The sequence below is a fragment of the Aegilops tauschii genome, chromosome 3 (assembly GCF_002575655.3).
Source record: "Aegilops tauschii subsp. strangulata cultivar AL8/78 chromosome 3, Aet v6.0, whole genome shotgun sequence".
NCBI lineage: Eukaryota > Viridiplantae > Streptophyta > Magnoliopsida > Poales > Poaceae > Aegilops > Aegilops tauschii.
In genome coordinates this window covers 592,466,238-592,489,070 of record NC_053037.3, presented here as the reverse complement: position 1 = coordinate 592,489,070, position 22,833 = coordinate 592,466,238, and the positions used below count along the sequence as shown (strand labels likewise).

The following is a 22,833-nucleotide window of genomic DNA, read 5'->3' as shown; positions in this document are numbered from 1 at the left end:
GGCCTCTCGATCTACCTCATAATCCGCGGTCGTCCGCTCCACCGCCTCCCAGATGCGCGCTGACTGCATCGCCACCCTCATCTTTATCACCCAGATGGGGTAGTTTGTCTTCGTCAGCTGCGGCCACACGAGCGGCCCGCGCGGCCGCCCGCTCTGCGCTACCGACACCGCCAACGGTAGCAGCTCGCTGCTGCCGGCAGTCTTCGCATCCGCCTTGTCAGCAGCCCCCTTCCCCGCATCAGCCAACGCCTTGGCGGCTTCCGCCTCCTCCTGCGGCGTCGGCGCCATCTCCTTCTCCTAGCTCCTAACTTCGGCTCTGGTGCCAAATGACAGGCCCAAAGTCTCGCTCGTCTCCCTTTCTAACGGTGGACACACACGGGACTCGGATCTTGGGTCGTCGGAGAAGAATCAGCAGCAGGAAATCAACCAGAGAAAGGATGCACACCACGTACTCGATGGTTTCCCCCCAGCACTAACTTTGTGCTGAGTTCGTTTTTGTTATTTTTTGGTTTATGACTGAAGTGAGGAGAAGCTACACACTGCTCTCTCCTTTACAGCCTCACGCTCACTGCGTGTGTCCAGGTCGTGCAGTACAGCACGACACTATCACCTTGCCCATGCCTGCTATACGTGTGCAGAGCATGTCAACAGTGCCCAGGACATGAGCTACACCTATGCTACATGCCCTGCTTTATTTGTTACAGTTTTACACAAGTGAAAACCCCAAGCTAAATTACAGAGGACAAGAATAACTCGCTGTCAACTCATACTTGGCCCAATCAGTCTTGTACATGTGAGCAATCTCAGGCACCAGAGGATCATTGGGGTTGGGGTCCGTCAGCAACAAATAGATTGACAGGAGGACCTGTTAACAGAGACGGGTAAATGTTAGAGAAACATAAATGAAGAATTTTAGTGAGATTAAGTTGTTGAAGTAACCAAGCTTATATCAGCAACAAGCTTTAAGCAAAAATGGAACAACCAAGCTAGGAATGCAGATCATTACCTTTGATATGGTCAAAGTCGGGCTCCACTGTTCCTTGAGAATGTCAAGGCAAATGTTGCCGTTGCTGTTGATGTTTGGGTGGAAGTGGAAGTGGAACACCTTGGTGCGGAAAGAGACCTGAAATATGTTCATGTCTGAATGTTAAGATAGCAAGCAGCAGCAAACTAATTGTTTGAGGACCCCCAAGACATTTGTGTAACAGCAATTCCAATATCATAGAATCAATATGAACTCTTTTTTACAAAGGTTAGCTCGGTACACCGGAAATTACCTTCGGGGGCTTGAAGGGATAATCCAGTGGGAAATGGATGTTCACCAAAAATAGGCCACCAGTAAACGGGCTGTCCAAGGGTCCCATGATAGTGGCCTGCCACTGGAACATGTCCTCACCTACAGGACCTTCCTGAATAAAAGGAAAGTAATACATATTACACAACAGTCAGACAAGCATTTGTATGAAGCCAGTCAAGTATGAGTAAGAAACAAGTCATATTTGCTGCGAGATCAAACAGCAGCCAGCTTTAGGCATGGAATTATATGTGTGAACAATCATCATATACCCGTCCAGTACAATGATTAGAATAATTAAAAGTTCATTATTCTTAATTTCAAGAGGTTAGTGGAACCAACTGCTGTATTAAAAAACATCAAGTCACCCAGGAGGCCAGGACATCCACTGAAGCCACTTATTCTCCACAAAAACACAGAACATCAGGTTTACACACATTATGAATGCTGAAGTTGTTTCAGTAATTATATTTATTCCAGTATGCGTTAATAGACTAAGGAAGACAGGTGACCATTGCCACCTCACCTCCTAAAACATAGTTCACTCTCGAAAATTCTCCCTATTGATTTGGTTGGTACTGTTTAAGTTTCTTAAATAGTCTAGTCCATGCCTAACAGATTAGATTGGAACTGTTTATGTTTCTTATATAGTGCTAGTCATGCCTAACTGTCCATATAAAATGTGAAGTACTTGGCAATTTTAATTTCTTTTGGTTATGGCAGTTAAGATAGCATACAGTGCTACAGGGTGGTGCATGTTCTGCCCATGTGGTACTGACTGTAAACTGTAATAAGGTTGGCATACTTTATAACCTAACAGAACAAATCCAAGGGTTTTTTTAAATGGCCTGCTCAGAAGATACATCACACACTTGACATGAGTCAATCATATTAGTAGTCCATGCACAGTTCATAAGCAGTATTCTCCACCAATCAATCCAGCAAACCTAAAAGCACTGCGAGAGCACAGCTAAATAATCGACAACCTAACCCCCATGACCAGTAACAACATTTAACAACCAGGCCACGCCAACGGCGCGCTCATCCAGACGCAATACAATTCGGGGCAAGATCTAGACGGAATCAAACGGGGCAGAGGGGAAATCACCTGCGCTGAGGTGGGAGGGTCCTTCTGCAGGTCCTTGCAATGAGACCATTTTGTTGGTCCATACTTCCTTACAAGATCAATAATTTTGTCATCTTCCTGTAGAAAAAATATCGTAATCATAAATATAACTATAAAATGTGCAAAAGGTTTTTTTTTTTGAGCAAAGTCAGGAGTGCAGTGCCAAACCTCTTGAATCCAAGGACCTTTGATGAGTTCAGGGTTAAGAACCTTCTGCCATGGATGTAAATATTGTACCTCTGTCCTATCCAGAAAGAGCTCAGCTGCGTAGATAGATGCCGACAGAATATGTGAGCTCACCACACTTGCATATACAGAACATCATCCAAGCAAGCATGGCATTACTATATAACTAGCTAAAATGTGGGCTATGCATTCATAAGGTTACCATTACCAGCCATGAGATAAACATTTGTGTAAAATATAGGAACAAGTAAAATTCGAGAGGGATTATCATCGAAACACATACCAGGTTGATGAGCGATCCACGGCTTCAGTTAAAACACCAGAAGCACACCATCAGAACAACACACCATCAGAACAACGATAATGAATCAAATTAGTCATCATGAAAACATCCATGCAAATATCAGGTGCCAATATCTAAAACCAAAAGTTCCAGTAGCAAAATTTGGGTGAATAAACGGTTTGGGACTACAGGCATCAGCATCACAAAATGTAAAGAATGTAAATATACCTGCACTATATGCCAACTCAACCCATCGGTGTCCTTAGCAACACAATAAAGAGCAAATGTGATATGTCCAGATCAACATGTTTGTACCTTAAATACTTAGAAAAGCATTATTCCAAGGACTGGACAACAATAATACCAAAAAGAGAATATGATATCCACATAAGACATAATCACAAAAAAGTTCGGAAAAAAGACTAGTGCTAGGTCTGTTACATATGATCAGGAACTGGCAATACCAAAGTTAAATACCAATCGACAAACAGCCATCAATCAATCAATCAATCAATTGTAATAACCATGAACAAACAGGAATCAATCGTGCCATATAAACATCTACCATCTCAAGGCAACAAACAGCAACAAACAACAAACAACAATCCATCTCAAGGCAATCACTCAAACAACAATCAACAATCCATCTCAAGGCAATCAATCAAGCAACAAACAACAATCCATCTCAGGGCAATCAGTCAAACACCAAACAACAATCAACCAATCATGCCATATGGGAACATAAGCAAAGCATGATAACAATAAGCAGTTGAAAAGAACAGCATCAGAACAACCGTAACAGACAAGAACAAGATTCTCTGCATCTAGGATGGGAGCACACACGCCTGTCGGTAGAACAAGAATGGACAGAGGGCAACCAGAGTATCACAAGGGCGCATGAGTTTGAGGCCTGAAAATAACTAATGAACAACGCAGGTGATGGAACAGAGGAACGGATTTGACAGTGCTCCCGTTTCGAAACCAGAACCCATCGTTCCTGCAACCGTCGCCCCGACGCGAACACGAAACGCAGGATCGTCAGATAACAGAAGAGCACGCACAAGTTTCTCAAACAAGAAACGTAGGAACCATCCTTTCACCGCGAACACGAAACGCAGGGACTTGCTAGCTCGCAAACAAGACGGTGACCCAAACCGACGGACCGCTCGCTCGCTCGCTTCCTCCCAGAGTCGCAGGGACGGAGACCCCCGACGAGACGGCCCCAAGAACACGCGGGGCAACGGCAAGGACGAGCAAGAATCAAAGCACACGCGACTCTAAACTGACGGCAAGAAACGAGCAAATCAAACTAGACGCGATTTCTATCTAAACGGCCGACGGTGAGGACGAGCAAAATCAACCAAATCAGACGCGCTTCAGAACAGACGAACCGAGGACGAGCAAAGTGAAACAAATCAGACGCGATTCTTTCTACTCTAAACGGACGAATCGAGCAAGGACAAATTGAGCGAGGCGAGAGGAGGAGAGGCACGAATCCAGGACGAACTGCCTCACCGGACGCGAGACGAGGAGAGGCAAGAACCGAGGGCGAGTCGCCTCACCGGACGCGAGACGAGGAGAGGCACGAGTCGAGGACGAGCGCGCGCAGCTGGCGCACGACGCCGGTCGCCCGCCACTTGGCCGAGCCCCCGCCCGCGCCCTCGGGGAGCGGCGCGGCCCCGCAGGCGGAGAGGAGAGGGAGCAGGGTGGACTTGGAATCGGCGGCCGGAACGGAGGCCACCACGCGGCCAGGACGGACCGAGGACGAAGGAAGGAGGCGAGAGGCGCGGCCCGGACGGAGAGAGGAGGGGCGGGCCGGGCAAAGGGCGGAGCTTTATAGGCGGCGGCGGCGGGCGGAGGCTTGTCCTTGGCGAGGTGCGCGTGGCGTGGCTGCGGATATGAAAGGCAAGTGGAGCGGGCTGGATCCGGAGCGGCGGAACGGGAGTTTTCCAGGCCCGTGCGTACCGTTGCCCTGCCTCTTTCCTTTTTTTGTTTCAGATCAGATTGATTGCGTGGTGAAAACAAATGCGTTCATCTTTTAGTGCTGAAAGTAAATGTGTTCATGTTAGAAACACCTGCCACTGCCAAACAAATATAAAAACGCCACGCTCATGTATGCACAGGGGATAAAACATTCCATGTACTCATTTCGCTAGCACCAATTTAAGTGTGATTTTTTTTGGCCCGGATAGAATACGTATCTGAGTTGATCGAAAGCTCGTCTCGCCCGCTCTAGCTTCCGCCGCTTCCTTCCCCTTCATCGCCTCTCCTTCCCTCCCGCGCGTTGGTGTAGGCGGCGGTGGGGTGTTTCTCCCCTCTTGATGGTGTGCGCAACGCGGGATGCGGCATCGTGCCGGGGGCGCGGCGGCAGCGAGTCAGACGGGCGCGTCGGTGGCGTGGGCGGATGGCAGGGCTGCGGCGGCTGTGCGGATTCCGAAGGTGGGTTTTCGTGGCGCTCGATGAACTTTCTTTCGAATTCGATGATTTTTTTCAGATTTAATGAAGTGTTTTTCAAATTTGATGAACCTTTTTTCAAATTCAATAAACTTATTTTCAAAAATCGATAAACTGTTTTCAATTTTTGTGAACCTTTTCTCAAAATTGATGAACTTTTTTTCAAATTCAATGATTTTTTTCCAATTCGATGAGCTTCTTTCAAAATCAATTAACTTTTTAAAAAATATGTGGATTTTTTCAAATTCGATAAAGTTTTTTAAAATTCGTGATCTTTTTTAAGGTTTGTGATTTTTTTTTTCAAAAACCATGAACATTTTTTAGTTCACTATTTAAAAAAAACTTAATTTTAAAAAGTTAATTGGTTCACCGTGGCCGGTCTAACACGATCAAGGGAACTAGGAAACCAGTCGAGCGCTATTTTCTTCTTGGGCCGGCCCATGAGCGGGGGCGCATGGGCGCCAAGAAGCTCAACAAGGCGCCCTATAGGAGCTCCCACTGGACCCAAGGTGCGGCGGTCTGTTCCCGCTTGGCGCCGTGCGCCAAAGTGGTATAGCCTGCAATTCTTCTTTACGGTTCTTTCATATCTTGTGCCCCTGCACTCCAAGGGCGCCTCTCCGTAAGAACACCACCTGAATGACAACAAAGGGATGCTTTGAGTAGGTCGAACAATTCTTCTTTTTTTTTGCAACAACAGGCTATATTGAATTACTCAAGAGGATTATAGTGTGTGTGAATACATCCTAGAGGAAAAGCAAGGGTGTAATTCAACCAGATACATCTTCTATGATCCTCCCTAGCCTATTTGGCACACCTGTGTGCCGCTTCATTTGCTTCTCGGATGATATGGACAATGGAGCAAGATTGAAAACTGGATCTCGCGTCCACATTTGCTTTTCAGTTTGATATGGACAATGGAGCTAGGTCTGCTCTTGAAAAATTTGCCTCATTTAGCATTCGCGCATCTTGAGCATCACTTTCGATGATCACCTTGAGATGTTCAAGAGTAAGACGAATGCCATCATGGAGCGCCAAGGCTTCCATAGTGCTTGCATTTTGTGCAAATCAATACCAAGTTGCTTGGTCCCGAAGAACAACTCTCATACTACCATAGCCATCTTGCTCGTAATAGCTCGTGGCAGCATTGACCTTGATGATCTCGGGGTGTATCCAGACCAATTTCTCCCTCGGCTCTCATGCCATCTTCGAGCCCACTAGCGCTGCTAGAGCGTTGATGGTATCAGTGGCCCATCTGAAATTCTCCATGTCTCTATTGTTTCTTTCAGTGCAAATCGTCCTCCACCCACACAAAATGATAGCAGCATGCAGTTCTGAAACTTGATTGCCATCAACAATATCTACAGCCCATGAATCCGGATGAAGAGAAGGGATCCTGACCGGAAGGAAGCAACGACGTTCAATCGGCTCCTCAACACCACAATCTTCACAAAACAGAATCTGCTCAACATGTCGTTCTTGCAGAACATGGACATGCCACCGATCAAAGAACGCTTTCAGGTTCCATCAAGCACATGGATCGAAAACCATGGGCTCTAGCGAGTCTACGCTCACTTCGCCGGCAGGCTAAATTCTAATACCTGCCTTGCCTGCTTCCATGCAAGCAAGGTCGAGATAACATGAGACAGCACATGATCCAGGCAACTGAGTCAAGAGCTAATATTAGTATATATACACACACCACTACCTTAACATGACGACTCCATAATTTGCGGCATGCAATTCTACGACGTACGATTAGTAATTTAAACGGGGAGTGAGGCTACGCTAAGGCGTTCTTTTAGGTGGTGGTTACAAGTTCAGAGACTTCAGCTTCTCCAAGGCACCAGGCACAGCACAAAAAGGGTCCCGCCTGTTTCTCCTTGGGAACTTGCATTGGTGGCCCAAAATCACCGTGACGGTGACCAAAAGACCAGTCAAGTACGGGTGTTCATCCTTCCGCCCAGATGAGCTTGAAGATGTTCTTGCTAGCCCCCGTGTTGACCATGTCGCTCTTTTTCTTCAGCATCTCCTCCTGGGCACGCCTATCGCCATCCTTCAAAGTTACAAGGATAAACTCTTAGTTCTACAGATATGTTGAATTGTTCAGTACATCAATAGCACGAGCAGCTAAGGATGTGTGTGTACATACACTGGTCACATCTGTTCCAATGAGTAAGTAAAGATTGTATAAGTTGTATATGTAAAGAACATTGTATAAGTTGTATATGTAAAGAACATTGTATTGAAAGGAGAAGAGGACTCACAAGCATGGTGTACGCCTTAGCAAGCGAGAGAAGAGTGGGGTAGAGACTCGTGACAGCAAGAGCAGCTTCTTCTGTCACTTGTGGCACCTGATTTACATGCACCGTAAATGAGAAAACTACTGCATGAAATGGACTACCCGGCAAACTTTGGTGGAGGTGGCCGTATTCGCCCAGTTACCTGCATAAGCTGAAGGGCGAATATATCGCTCATAGTGACCTTCTCAAGGTCAGAACACCTCTTCACAAACTCGTCGTAGGTCACGCAAAGTCGAGAGGTATCAGCACCAGCAGAGAAGTTTCTGCTGTAGTAATCAATTATAGAGCCCGTGAGGTGGCCGTATTTCTTTTCAGTGTCAGCATACCCAGTGGTTCTTTGGACATCAAATCCTTCAAGAACCTCAGTAGTGAAGCAGCTGAAATAGAAGGCATATGGAGAAGTTAATAGGGCATACAACTGACATCCTGAACGGAAGGAATGATACTTAATAATGTTAAACAATGAGAAAAAAGCACTGCCATTCAGGGGTTAACATGATCGTCCAGGCTTCATGAGAAGAGTACATACGCTGTTTTAACGCTCTCTGATCCATCTACAGTGTTTACATCCCCTTCAACTAGATATATTAGCTTCCTTAGCCCACATTTCTGCAAAGGATACAACAAATGGAGGTATCACGTCGTATTGTTGCTAAAATAACCACAGCAAACCCATATATATGGACAAGAAATACAGTTTCTTTGGGAAGAGATGCACAATCTACAGGCTCAAGCTTATGTCTGCTAATAACATCGTCCTTCATCATCTCATACCCAAATATGGGCTATGCTTTTCAATTAATGATAACAAAGAATAAGGAAAAAAATCTCCTCGGCTAAGATTAGACTCAAGCAACATCAAATCACAGGGGATAGCATGCGGGCATAAAACATGGCTGGTCAAAAGACACTCAGCACGTTGCAGGGAAACATTCCTTTCGTATTCAGCATGTCTGGAACCCAATTGAAATCTAAAATAAACAAGATATCACAAAGTTCTTGATCTAAAAAAAAGAAGCACAGATCCAATGCGCTGCTGCTCTTCGTCAAAATAAAAAGTTCTTTATCTAACTGTTTAGAGATGCCTCCATACCTGTGCCGCCAAACAGGCTAGACTATGCCCATCAACTTATTTGCAACATGACCAAAACAATGTGTTGTGTTGCCACAACTGCTGATCAGGATTGTCACAAGAAACAAATGGTAATCTATGATACAATTTTTTTTATCACTATAGTGAGAAATTGGAAGGGGAGCCTTGGCGCAGAGATAAAGCTGTTGCCTTGTGACCATGAGGTCACGGGCCTCTTGCAGAAATGTAGGGAAAGGCTGCGTACTATAGACCCAAAGCGGTCGGACCCTTCCCCGGACCCTGCGCAAGCGGGAGCTACGTGCACCGGGCTGCCCTTTTTTACTATCAGTGAGAAATTGAAAGCATGAAGAACTGGGAAAGTTAAGATGGAAGGTTTATAATATTAATGACAAAAATCAAAGCTATTTTCAGATGGTACCTTCAGTCTTAGTTTTTGATCTTTGTATCTGTTGTCTTTAATTGAGCCAAGTAAATCATCCACATTTTCCCTTTCAACAATGAAATCAAGAACATAATCCGTGTCAAGTTCTTTATGGCGAGCAATCCAAAGAGCATCTCCAACAGGCAAGTGTTTAATCTGGATGACATGGTTCGAACAGAACGATCAGTACAATTTTCTTTGGCACATTATATGAACAGTTCAATCTATGCAAAGCAACTTTGTTAATATTATTATGCTGTCTCCTTGCACACAAGCAAGAAAAAAGTGCAGTCAGCAATCATCAACACAGTGGGGCAGGGACCAAACATATCAGATAATTAATCCAGCAGTACAGGGCATTTAATTTACAGCCGTGTTGATGCATATAATGACTTTCAGCAGTGTATTTTGGTTGTCTGAAGAAATGAACAAGGATAACACCCAGAGGAGTACTGATGAATTAGATACAAGAAAGGAAAGGGCAAGCAGTGTTAAACAAAGAAGAGTTCACATAACTCTCAATCCAACTAACCTCTACGGGAATATTAAACTGTGAGCGTATATTATCAACAACTTTTCTTCTGGAACGGGGCCTGCACAAAAAGGGAGCAATCATAAGAGAACTGAATTCTGATACATAGATGGATGATTAAATAAAACATAAAAAACTATTGGGTGCAACAATAATCAATTTATTTCCTTGGAAAATAATTTAATTAAACAACATGCAGAATCTAAATTTTATATACAGAAGCAGAAGGTTAAACAGTTTAAGTAACACGAGATAACGAATCAAAGTGTCATCAAGATTCACAATTCCAGCAGTAAGTGGATAAATATGTGAAATCCCTTGCCTATCTTATTTTAACAGAAATAGTATCAACATGGAGAATAGAATGCCCTTGCAGGTCATGCGAAAAAGAGACTAGGTACGCATACTCCCAATCCTCATGGAGAATAGATGTTTTTTTCTTTTTTTTGGGGGGGGGGGGGGGGGGGGGCGGTGTGCCTAAATATATTGTTTATTTGCTAAGACAGCCTTATTATGATCCTACTTAAATATCAGGCACAACTAAAAAATACAACTCATGAGTAAGGTACGATCATACAGACCCGAAAGTATCTCGATCATCCAATATCAGCACCACTTCATAAGCTTTCAGAAAACTTTCATTAGATTGATGAGGTGGCATAGCTAGTAAAGACTTTTCAGCAGAACCCTGACGTTAGAAAAGAAAATGTTGCATTATGTTCCATTTGAAAAAGAAAGGTACGGAAAGGGAAAGTAAAGTGTACCATTGCACTAAATGATTGCTGTCCAAACATTTCTCGAGATGAAAGAGGAGAATTAGTAGCACAGCCATTGTCTGAAAAAATGCCATTAACTACAAAGATCAATGGGGAGTACAGTAATATTTTGCTTATGGAATATATCATCATATTATATGCAAAGAAAGCATGCTGATACCAAAGGAACTGGAACTGCCTGCTTTTGAGTTTGGAAGTCCACTTCTTTCAGAACCTGCAATTGAGTAAAAGGAATTTATTATAGTGCTGCTGATGTACAATCATCGGTTATCTGGAAATTCATGCTGCATGAGCAGAAACCTTTGTTAATACCTATCAGGGGACTGCTGCCGTCGTATTCATCAGAATCTGAATCGCTGAGCACAACTGCAGGATGACCGGCCGCCGTTAAAGGTCCTGCAGGACCATCCAATCCAGACCGTGCAAGACAATCGCGAGCTGTCTCTTTGCCTTTTTCTGTTAGGTAATACCTACAGCAAACTCATACGGTAAGCCCCAAGTCTATGCTTGTTATCTCAACAGAATGTGTGTGCTTGGCAAATAAAGCCCCAGAGAGAAAGAGGAGATGCAAACTGAACAGGGTGAGCTTCTGCTTGTATTCAGGGTGGAAATAAAAGAGATAACTGTAGGACCAAAGTAATGAGCAAGATCTGGTTCATGTAGCAAACTAGCATACATCTGGAACATTCCCAAATGGCCACATGTGCAAGATTTTTATAATCATGTTTCAGGTTCATATTGTGGACCAGATAAGTTCAAAGGAGCTATGGCTATTCCATCAATAGAAAATTGATGATATACCACCGCAGAGCTGTATGTTTAAAAGATATATTTTCTTAATTAGCTCAAAAGATTAGAGGGCATTATATTACCTAAGGCGCCGACAAGCATCAACAAGCTAACTATCAGATGTTGATACTCTGCTAGCATATATATGACTTCACTGCTGCACTGTATCAAACTTCTCCGACCAAGAGAAAAACTGAAGTAGGAATGTTTCTTGATACAAGTTAAATTACTAGAGAACACATGTACCAAACAGCAAAAGCACACCAGAGTCAAAGGTTAGCCCCATTTTTGGATCTAGCCGATCCACAGTCAGACCAAAACATGTGAGAGGCTTTTCTATCCGGTGAATGTCGCAAGAGAATGAATCAGATAAACTAGTGCAGACACAATCATACTTAAATACTCCCTCCGTCTGGAAATACTTGTCGGAGAAATGGTTAAATATGGATGTATCTAGAACTAAAACACATCTAGATACATCCATTTCACCGACAAGTATTTCCGGACAGAGGGAGTATGTGAGAACCCTATGAACCCTCTAATGAGAGTCAAGTTCATGCATACAAGTGCAATATTTTATAGCTCTGGTATCTCCTTGAGTTTGAGTCCATTATAATATCATTTTATCATTTAAGAAAGACCTGGCAAAGTAAGAAGTTCACAATCAATAGCTAGCAGAGCCACAATAGTACATTATACAGCAATAGCCAGTGATGTGAAGGTAATGAAACTTGTCTGGTCTAATACGTGAGTATAAAACGTATTGGGTTTACCCCCCTAAAAGTTCCAATTCTTTTTAGTAAATGACAGAAAAACATAACATTAACATGGGGATGAGCCTGGTACATTACTTTGCAGGATTACTCTTTTTCTCAACCAGATCCTTAGTTGTTAACGTCTTCATGCTATTCCATCCAGTGTAACTGTAACCATCATTCCGAGAATTCCTACTGTTGTTTGGGCTGCTCATAATACAACAGAGACAGTTAGTGATGCACTAAAATATCAGCTGAAATCAGCAACCATGGCATATACTGAATCACTGAAACTGTACCCTATTGCATGTTGTGGCAGACCACTGGCCTCAGCAGCATCAATAAGCTCTTGCCTCATCATAAATTCCTTCCCTCTTTCCATTTCCCTAGGGGGGGAAACAACTGCCAATATCCGCTGTTGCATATTCAAGCGTCCTTTCCCTTTTCCTCTGATTAAATGTTGCCCTTTGTACTAAGGTTGCACTAATTTTGCAGCGTGAACAACACAAAATTAGGTAAGATAGCCCCCCACCCCCCACCCTAAAAAAATCATACCTGTAGAGTGTGATCATTATTGCATAAGCAGCTGATTTCAACCGTGGAACATAAGGTTTGTTTCGTGTGTTCTTCTTCCCTGTTAAAAGGACAGTACCCTTGTAAGATATAATAATAAACCTGTTTCCATTAAACTGAGTATTGATAAAACTGAAGGGGAAGAAGACTTGTTGTCATTCTGATGATGAAAAAGGAATAACAGATTCCAGAGGACACGTGAGCAATCAAGAAAACTATTACCCGTTTCTCCTGGTGTATTACTTCTCAGAGGAGACAAATCAAGGCTGCATCCTGGAAAGGAGTCTTCCATAACATCAACAACCCAACCTTCAACTCCCCTGACAAAAATAATAGAACCGAGGAAGCAACACCAATGATTAAACTAATTCAGAAAATGTAAAAGTTTTTCAAAAATCAATGCAACTCAATGTAGAAAGCAACCATTGGTACTAGATACATTCCACACATCAATCTAGTGTGTGATTTCCGCCTCTAGATTCAACACACAAAAGAAAAATCAAAGGGAAAGCGTTCTACATAGATCAAAACTAAAGCCATACTGTTATAAACTTATACCACTTGTCTGGTTATCTACTTGCAGGCAAATCCCAAGTAGAATGGCAACCCTAAAGGGATATAAAAATGGTAATGGCCTAAATCTATTTCAGCATATACCTGCAGCAAATCAACGGTCGCGGCAGATGAGTAAACATAAGGGGAACAGAACTGAAACTGATGATTCCACAGATCAATAGCCATCCAAACCGAGAATTCATGCTCGGACCAAATGGGCACAACTAAAATCCCCTAAGGACTAGGCCGTTACATCCATCCACCAAACAAAACTAAGATCCCAGAGCTAAGGCGTGGGAATGTGGGATTGGGAGGGGGCTGAGGCTGTGTGGGGAGTGGGGAGGGGGTTTTGACAGGTGAATAAAAATAAGCAAATAAATAAATGCCGACGCAGTCAATGATGGGACGAGACCGTGCCTAGAGGTGCAGGCTACACAGAGACCGCGTCGTCTTCGTCTGCGGACTGCCTGCCCATGTGCCTACGCATGTTGAAATGACAAATGGTTTTTGAAATGCCAGAAAAATCAGACTAGTGTTGAGTGTAAATCTCCGAGCAATCTGATTGTTCTGTGAAAACGGTGGAAACTTTGAGCATTTTGGAAGCCATGTGAACTCACTTTGTATGCTAACAGCAATTCTAGCATATTCGTCATATCTACGATCATCGTCCCCCACATGGAGGATACGAAGGCCGCGGCGGGTGTGCACAAACCAAAATTTAAAATCGCCAACAAAAGTGCAGCTATCATGGTGCAGTCGCTGTTCAGGAAAGGTTGCGGCAGCAATTCTTCATAGCTGCGCTCGATGGGTTAGCGGTTGCTTCGCCACAAAGCTGGTGGTTTGTGACGGATGAGGAGGAAAGGCTATGACCAGGGCTCCTGGCAGCGGCGAAGAGGGGGGCCTCTCCGCCTCTACACGACGAGTCCATGATATCATCTCAGTCTCACATGATTCCAACTCCCAGTACATTGCCATTGCCGGCTGGTACAGACAAGCCTTATTTCTACCTGCTTGACTAGCAAGTGTACATTGCCATATCAACTTCAGTTCTTCACCATGCCATGCTTGCACCATACCATGTGAATCTTCAGTAGCACTAGCGACAAAATTTGCACCATGTGATGCTTGTTGATGCACCATGCTATGTCAGTCTTCAGTGGCACTAGCAACAAATCTTGCACCGCCATGCTTGTTGATACATTGACGCCATTAGTAGAAAACAGGGCTTTGGTTCGGTCAGAAAAGAGCATTAATCCTGGTTGCATTACGAACCGGGACTAATGTGTCCCGGTTCGAGCAGCTAGGGCACCGTACATGCATTAGTCCCGGTTCAATGGGACCTTTAGTCCCGGTTGGTGCCACGAACTGGGACTAAAGGGTGTGATGCCCATTAGTACCGGTTCGTGGCACCAACCGGTACTAAAGGTTAGACCTTTAGTCCCGGTTCGAGCCACCAACCGGTACTAATGGGGTTTGAGGCATTAGTACCGGTTCATGGCATGAACCGGTACTAAAGGTCCCATTTTTTCAAACTCTACCCCCCCCCCCCCCCCCGCCCCCCGCCCCCCGTGGATCGCCTTTTCAGTTTTGTAAAAAGCAAAAGAAAATGATAAAAACTTCAAAAATTAAAATCCTTCCTGATGTAGTTATGTTACTACATGTACTAGTTAGGAAAATTTAAAAACTTAAATTTGGACATGTTTTGCAAAAAGTGTAGGGAAAATGTAAAACGGCTATAACTTTTGCATACGATGTCAGAAAAAACGTATAATATATCAAAATGTTCAGCACGAAAATCCGCATCCGATTTTGACAGCCTATGGCCTGTTTGCAAATATTTAGAATCCTCAAATTCTAAAAGGAAAAAAAGTTATGCTCAAATTTCTGTTTTTTTAATTTTTGTTAAATCTGGTCAAACTATGGTCAAACTACTTATTCAAGAAGTATTAGTGTTACTAAATAATTATTCAAGAATATTAGTGTTACTAAATAATTATTTTAGTTTTTTTTGAATTTTGGTCAAATCTGGTCAAACTATGGTCAAACAATGGTCAAACTAATTATTCAAGAAATATTAGTGTTACTAAATAATTATTTCAGTTTTTTTGAATTTTGGTCAAATCTGGTCAAGCTGTGGTCAAACTACTTATTCAAGAAATATTAGTGTTACTAAATAATTATTGTTTTTTAGAACAATAGTTTCAAACTCAAACAGTGAAATGTGTGACTCAATGCTCAAGCTAAATTCCTGAGGGTTAATAGGATTGACATCTTATTATTGTCAGGAAAACAATAAGTGCAGACTTGGAAACGAGCGAGAATAGAACCCGAAAGTTAAGCGTGCTCAGGTTGGAGTAGTGAGAGGATGGGTGACCGTCCGGGAAGTTAGATGATGAGGGGTGATTAGACATTAGAGGTTAAATTAAGCAGTGATGAGGGTGATTAGAGATTAGAGGTTAAAATAATTCAAAATTTTGAAAATAAAAAAATTTAAATTTTTTTTAAAAAAATTCATAAAAAAATTCAAAAAAAATTTGTGTAAGAACCGGGACTAAAGGGGAGGCTTTAGTAACGACCCTTTAGTCCCGGTTCCAGAACCGGAACTAAAGGCCCTTATGAACCGGGACTAAAGGCCCTTTTTCTACTAGTGCGCAACTCTCATCGATGCTTAATTTCTTTTATTGTCGACTAAGCTACTAGCCTACTACTAAAGCTTTTTTGCAAAACATGGAATTTATGGTCGGACATTAGCTTTTTGATAGTTTGATTGGTGTCACTAATTAATCGTAGATTTCTGTTGATCACACTTTGGTTTGTTTATTCATTAACTACGTAGGTTTGATTAACTGCATATTTGTGTTGGTTTATGTTTATTAGAACAATAGGAAGATGCTCGATTAATTCTTAGGCCTCCTTTGGCTTGGAGAAATTTCATAGGAATTCTATAGGATAGGATTCTTATAAGAATTTTTCCTTTAGAGTCCTTTGGTTCGTAGGAATGGATCCCAATCCCTACATAGGATTGGTTCCTATCCTCTACATTTCGAAAAAAAACATCAGCCTAGACTCAACGGAAAAAATTCTTATGATGTGAACCAAATGACATCTCCTTTTCTATTTCTACTCGGAGAAAGTCTATTTTACTCCCATGAAGAAAGTGGGTTGTTCGCACAACCCCCTGACCTTTCTTTTGGTTCACTTAACCCCCTAACCTAACCAATACCGTTCAAAAATCAATGTTGGTGGGTTTGTCAGATGGTTTGCTTGTAAGCATAACCCCCTGACCTTTCTTTCCCTTGTTTTTCAACTGTCAAACTGGTGATGCATGTTTGTAAGTTCTAACCTATAAACCAGTGATGTTGAATGTATACTCTGTTTTCTTGCTGAAAATCCCAAGTTTTCCTGCTGAAATTGCCCTGTATTGGCTGCTATAGCAGCTGTAGCGTCTGGGACAATCTACTGCGAAATGAAATCTTCCCTGGGTCAATCTAGATGCAAATCACCTGATCCCTGTCCTTCGAATTCACATGCATGGTGCGTCTCACATGACGCACTGCAAAAACGTCTTATATTAAAGGACAGGGGGAGTATCTTATTGGTAATTCATTTTGAAAGATATCATTCTAAAGGAACACAAAATTTTGGACAAAGAAATTTGACGACTCTAGGCTCATCACACAAACACTGAACATGGATAGAATCTTGAGCACAGGTTATAAGAGCATCTCCAGCAGTTCGGCCCTCCAGGATGCCGAAAAATTGTTGTCTGGGGCCGAACCGGGGCTTACATTTGGCGTGGGGGCGATTGTGTTCCCAGTCGTCACCCCCAGGTCGCCCCAACTCGGCGATTTGATTCGAATTCGGCACAAACTTGGTGATTTTTCATTTAAATTTGTACAAAAAAAGAAAACAAACAAACTACGCCTAGCCCTACTACACCGCGGCCGCCGCCCGCCTTCTACATGCCAAGGAGCCTGTAGAACTGGGTGTAGTCGCCGCCGCCATCGTCGACGTCGTCGCCGTCGTCGCCGCCGCCATCGTTGACGTCGTCGCCGTCGTCGCCGCCGCCGCCGCCGTCCCTGCTGCACCCCTGACCAAGGTTGCCGACGCGCGGGGGGTTGGACGGCCCGGGCGCGTCCTCCTCGTCGCTGTCCAGGACGATGACGTCGCCCTCCTGGCGTCCGCGGCGCCGGGCCTTGATATCCTCGCAGGCCTGGCGCTAGCGCGCCACCTGCTCACGGACGTAGTCCGCCTTCGCCCACTTGAGGGCGGTCTCGTCGGCGGCGGCCATCTCCGCGTGCTCCTTCTTGACGGGGAGCATGTTGGAGATCGTAGCAGAATTTTAAAATTTCCTACGCATCACCAAGATCCATCTATGGAGTATACTAGCAACGAGGGGAAAGGAGTGCATCTACATACCCTTGTAGATCGCGAGCGGAAGCGTTCTAATGAACGGGGTTGATGGAGTCGTACTCACCGTGATCCAAATCACCGATGACCGAGTGCCGAACGGACGGCACCTCCACGTTCAATACACGTACGGAGCAGCGACGTCTCCTCCTTCTTGATCCGGCAAGGGGGAAGGAGAGGTTGATGGAGATCCAGCAGCACGACGGCGTGGTGGTGGATGTAGCGGGGATCCCGGTAGGGCTTCGCCAAGCGCAAGCGGGAGGGAGAGGTGTTGCAGGGGAGAGGGAGGCGCCAGGGGCTAGGGTACTGCTGCCCTCCCTTCCCCCCACTATATATAGGCCCCTTGGAGGGGGGGGGCGCCGGCCCTGGAACCCATCTACAAGGGGGGGGGGGCGGCCAGGGGGGAAACTTCCCCCCCAAGTCAAGTGGGGCGCCCCCCACCCCAGGGTTTCCAACCCTAGGCGCAGGGGGAGGCCCATGGGGGGGCGCCCCAGCCCACTAAGAGCTGGTTCTCTTCCCACTTCAGCCCATGGGGCCCTCCGGGATAGGTGGCCCCACCCGGTGGACCCCCGGGACCCTTCTGGTGGTCCCGGTACACTACCGATAACCCCCGAAACTTTCCCGGTGGCCGAAACTGGACTTCTTATATATAATTCTTCACCTCCGGACCATTCCGGAACTCCTCGTGACGTCCGGGATCTCATCTGGGACTCCGAACAACTTTCGGGTTTCCGCATACTAATATCTCTACAACCCTTGCATCACCGAACCTTAAGTGTGTAGACCCTACGGGTTCGGGAGACATGCAGACATGACCGAGACGCCTCTCCGGTCAATAACCAACAGCGGGATCTGGATACCCATGTTGGCTCCCACATGTTCCACGATGATCTCATCGGATGAACCACGATGTCGAGGATTCAATCAATCCCGTATACAATACCCTTTGTCAATCGGTATGTTACTTGCCCGAGATTCGATCGACGGTATCCCAATACCTTGTTCAATCTCGTTACCGGCAAGTCTCTTTACTCGTACCGTAATGCATGATCCCGTGGCTAACTCCTTAGTCACATTGAGCTCATTATGATGATGCATTACCAAGTGGGCCCAGAGATACCTCTCCGTCATACGGAGTGACAAATCCCAGTCTCGATCCGTGTCAACCCAACAGATACTTTCAGAGATACCTGTAGTGTACCTTTATAGTCACCCAGTTACGTTGTGACGTTTGGCACACCCAAAGCACTCCTACGGCATCCGGGAGTTACACGATCTCATGGTCTAAGGAAAAGATACTTGACATTGGAAAAGCTCTAGCAAATGAACTACACGATCTTTGAGCTATGCTTAGGATTGGGTCTTGTCCATCACATCATTCTCCTAATGATGTGATCCCGTTATCAATGACATCCAATGTCCATAGTCAGGAAACCATGACTATCTGTTGATCAACGAGCTAGTCAACTAGAGGCTTACTAAGGACACGTTGTGGTCTATGTATTCACACATGTATTACGATTTCCGGTTAACACAATTATAGCATGAACAATAGACAATTATCATGAACAAAGAAATATAATAATAACCATTTATTGCCTCTAGGGCATATTTCCAACAGTCTCCCACTTGCACTAGAGTCAATAATCTAGTTACATTGTGATGAATCGAACACCCACATCGTTCTGGTGTTGATCATGTTTTGCTCTAGGGAGAGGTTTAGTCAATGGATCTGCTACATTCAGGTCCGTATGTACTTTACAAATATCTATGTCTCCATTTTGAACACTTTCACGAATGGAGTTGAAGCGATGCTTGATATGCCTGGTCTTCCTGTGAAACCTGGGCTCCTTGGCAAGAGCAATAGCTCCAGTTTTGTCACAGAAGAGAGTCATCGGGCCCGACGCATTGGGAATCACCCCTAGGTCGGTAATGAACTCCTTTATCCAGACTGCTTCCTGTGCTGCCTCTGAGGCCGCCATGTACTCCGCTTCACATGTAGACCCCGCCATGACGCTTTGCTTGCAACTGCACCAGCTTACTGCCCCTCCATTCAAAATATACACGTATCCGGTTTGTGACTTCGAGTCATCCAGATCTGTGTCGAAGCTAGCGTCGATGTAACCCTTTACGACGAGCTCTTCGTCACCTCCATAAACGAGAAACATATCCTTAGTCCTCTTCAGGTACTTCAGGATATTCTTGACCGCTGTCCAGTGTTCCATGCCGGGATTACTTTGGTACCTTCCTACCAAACTTACGGCAAGGTTTACATCAGGTCTGGTACACAGCATGGCATACATAATAGACCCTATGGCCGAGGCATAGGGGATGACACTCATCTTTTCTCTATCTTCTGCCGTGGTCGGGCATTGAGCCGTGCTCAATTGCACACCTTGCAATACAGGCAAGAACCCCTTCTTGGACTGATCCATATTGAACTTCTTCAATATCTTGTCAAGGTATGTACTCTGTGAAAGACCAATGAGGCGTCTTGATCTATCTTTATAAATCTTGATGCCTAATATATAAGCAGCTTCTCCAAGGTCCTTCATTGAAAAACACTTATTCAAATAGGCCTTTATACTTTCCAAGAATTCTAAATCATTTCCCATCAATAGTATGTCATCCACATATAATATGAGAAATGCTACAGAGCTCCCACTCACTTTCTTGTAAACACAGGCTTCTCCATAAGTCTGTGTAAACCCAAACGCTTTGATCATCTCATCAAAGCGAATGTTCCAACTCCGAGATGCTTGCACCAGCCCATAGATTGAGCCCCGGAGCTTGCATACTTTGTCAGCATTCTTAGGATCGAGAAAACCTTCCGGCTGCATCATATACAATTCTTCCTTAAGGAAGCCGTTAAGGAATGCCGTTTTGACGTCCATTTGCCATATCTCATAATCATAGAATGCGGCAATTGCTAACATGATTCGGACGGACTTCAGCTTCGCTACGGGTGAGAAAGTCTCATCGTAGTCAACCCCTTGAACTTGTCGATAACCCTTAGCGACAAGTCGAGCCTTATAGATGGTCACATTACCATCCGCGTCTGTCTTCTTCTTAAAGATCCATTTATTTTCTATGGCTCGCCGATCATCGGGCAAGTCAGTCAAAGTCCATACTTCATTTTCATACATGGATCCTATCTCGGATTGCATGGCTTCAAGCCATTTGTTGGAATCTGGGCCCGCCATCGCTTCTTCATAGTTCGAAGGTTCACCGTTGTCTAACAACATGATTTCCAGGACAGGGTTGCCGTACCACTCTGGTGCGGAACGTGTCCTTGTGGACCTACGAAGTTCAGCAGTAACTTGATCCGAAGCTTCATGATCATCATCATTAACTTCCTCCCCAGTCGGTGTAGGCACCACAGGAACATCTTCCCGCGCTGCGCTACTTTCCGGTTCGGAAGGGGTGACTATCACCTCATCAAGTTCCACTTTCCTCCCACTCAATTCTTTCGAGAGAAACTATTTCTCTAGAAAGGACCCGTTCTTGGCAACAAAGATCTTGCCTTCAGATCTGAGGTAGAAGGTATACCCAATAGTTTCCTTGGGGTATCCTATGAAGACGCATTTTTCCAATTGGGTTCGAGCTTTTCAGGTTGAAGTTTCTTGACATAAGCATCGCATCCACAAACTTTTAGAAATGACAGCTTAGGTTTCTTCCCAAACCATAATTCATATGGTGTCGTCTCAACGGATTTCGACGGAGCCCTATTTAAAGTGAATGCGGCAGTCTCTAAAGCATAGCCCCAAAATGAGAGCGGTAGATCGGTAAGAGACGTCATAGATCGCACCATATCCAATAGAGTGCGATTACGATGTTTGGACACACCGTTTCGCTGAGGTGTTCCAGGCGGCGTGAGTTGTGAAACGATTCCACATTTCTTTAAGTGCGTATCAAATTCGTGACTTAAATATTCTCCACCACGATCTGATCGTAAGAACTTTATTTTCTTGTCACGTTGATTCTCAACCTCACTCTGAAATTCCTTGAACTTTTCAAAGGTTTCAGACTTGTGTTTCATTAGGTAGACATACCCATATCTACTTAAGTCATCAGTGAGAGTGAGAACATAACGATATCCTCCGCGAGCCTCAACACTCATTGGACCGCACACATCGGTATGTATGATTTCCAATAAATTGGTTGCTCGCTCCATTGTTCCGGAGAACGGAGTCTTGGTCATCTTACCCATGAGGCATGGTTCGCACGTGTCAAATGATTCGTAATCAAGGGACTCCAAAAGTCCATCTGCATGGAGCTTCTTCATGCGCTTGACACCAATGTGACCAAGGCGGCAGTGCCACAAGTATGTGGGACTATCGTTATCAACTTTACATCTTTTGGTATTCACACTATGAATATGTGTAACATCACGTTCGAGATTCATCAAGAATAAACCATTGACCAGCGGGGCATGACCATAAAACATATCTCTCATATAAATAGAACAACCATTATTCTCGGATTTAAATGAGTAGCCATCTCGAATTAAACGAGATCCAGATACAATGTTCATGCTCAAAGCTGGCACTAAATAACAATTATTGAGGTTTAAAACTAATCCCGTAGGTAAATGTAGAGGCAGCGTGCCGACGGCGATCACATCGACCTTGGAACCATTCCCTACGCGCATCGTCACCTCGTCCTTTGCCAGTCTCCGCTTATTCCGCAGTTCCTGTTTTGAGTTACAAATATGAGCAACCGCACCAGTATCAAATACCCAGGAGCTACTACGAGTACTGGTAAGGTACACATCAATTACATGTATACCTTTGGTGTTGCCGGCCTTCTTGTCCGCTAAGTATTTGGGGCAGTTCCGCTTCCAGTGACCACTTCCCTTGCAATAAAAGCACTCAGTCTCAGGCTTGGGTCCATTCTTCGACTTCTTCCCGGCAACTGGCTTACCGGGCGCGGCAACTCCCTTGCCGTCCTTCTTGAAGTTCTTCTTACCCTTGCCTTTCTTGAACTTAGTGGTTTTATTCACCATCAAAACTTGATGTTCCTTTCTGATCTCCACCTCCGCTGATTTCAGCATTGAATATACCTCAGGAATGGTCTTTTCCATCCCCTGCATATTGAAGTTCATCACAAAGCTCTTGTAGCTCGGTGGAAGCGACTGAATGATTCTGTCAATGACCGCGTCATCCGGGAGATTAACTCCCAGCTGAGACAAGCGGTTGTGTAACCCAGACATTCTGAGTATGTGCTCACTAACAGAACTATTTTCCTCCATTTTACAGCTGAAGAACTTGTCGGAGACTTCATATC

At 44.5% G+C, this 22,833-nt stretch overlaps 2 protein-coding genes across 3 annotated transcripts; both read right to left on the bottom strand.

Annotated features, from left to right (window-relative positions):
- Nucleotides 1–675: 675 nt before the first annotated feature.
- LOC109735650 (ubiquitin-conjugating enzyme E2-17 kDa) lies at nt 676–4,796 on the bottom strand. Of its 2 annotated transcripts, none has more exons than XM_045232205.2 (7): nt 3,118–4,796; nt 2,890–2,911; nt 2,589–2,683; nt 2,403–2,498; nt 1,278–1,409; nt 1,007–1,123; nt 676–865 (listed from the first exon to the last, which is right to left on the bottom strand). In XM_045232205.2, exons 5-7 carry the CDS (start codon nt 1,386–1,388, stop codon nt 734–736), a joined length of 360 nt encoding a protein of 119 aa, XP_045088140.2. In that variant the 5' UTR covers nt 1,389–1,409; nt 2,403–2,498; nt 2,589–2,683; nt 2,890–2,911; nt 3,118–4,796; the 3' UTR covers nt 676–733. The 2 variants fall into 2 exon arrangements, with proteins under 2 accessions (XP_045088140.2, XP_073367334.1); XM_073511233.1 differs by having other exon boundaries at nt 2,890–3,023; nt 3,118–4,686.
- Nucleotides 4,797–7,285: 2,489 nt separating this feature from the next.
- On the bottom strand, nt 7,286–17,458 carry LOC109735648 (crossover junction endonuclease MUS81). Its single transcript, XM_073495706.1, has 11 exons — nt 17,377–17,458; nt 10,778–10,861; nt 10,626–10,679; nt 10,454–10,524; nt 10,271–10,377; nt 9,690–9,750; nt 9,155–9,313; nt 8,173–8,252; nt 7,786–8,020; nt 7,608–7,694; nt 7,286–7,396 (listed from the first exon to the last, which is right to left on the bottom strand). The coding sequence occupies exons 1-11, from the start codon at nt 17,456–17,458 to the stop codon at nt 7,292–7,294; spliced, it is 1,125 nt and encodes a 374-aa protein (XP_073351807.1). The 3' UTR covers nt 7,286–7,291.
- Between the last annotated feature and the right edge of the window lie 5,375 nt (nt 17,459–22,833).

Coding starts and splice junctions, on each gene's coding strand:
- LOC109735650 (XM_045232205.2), bottom strand. CDS start 1,388: ATGTTCCAGTGGCAGGCCACTATCATGGGACCCTTGGACAGCCCGTTT. Junction 1,124..1,277: donor ATCCCTTCAAGCCCCCGAAG/GTAATTTCCGGT, acceptor AACATATTTCAG/GTCTCTTTCCGCACCAAGGT. Junction 866..1,006: donor CGACTTTGACCATATCAAAG/GTAATGATCTGC, acceptor CTCTGTTAACAG/GTCCTCCTGTCAATCTATTT.
- LOC109735648 (XM_073495706.1), bottom strand. CDS start 17,458: ATGCTCCCCGTCAAGAAGGAGCACGCGGAGATGGCCGCCGCCGACGAG. Junction 10,378..10,453: donor AGCAATCATTTAGTGCAATG/GTACACTTTACT, acceptor TTCTAACGTCAG/GGTTCTGCTGAAAAGTCTTT. Junction 9,314..9,689: donor AGTTTAATATTCCCGTAGAG/GTTAGTTGGATT, acceptor CATGTCATCCAG/ATTAAACACTTGCCTGTTGG.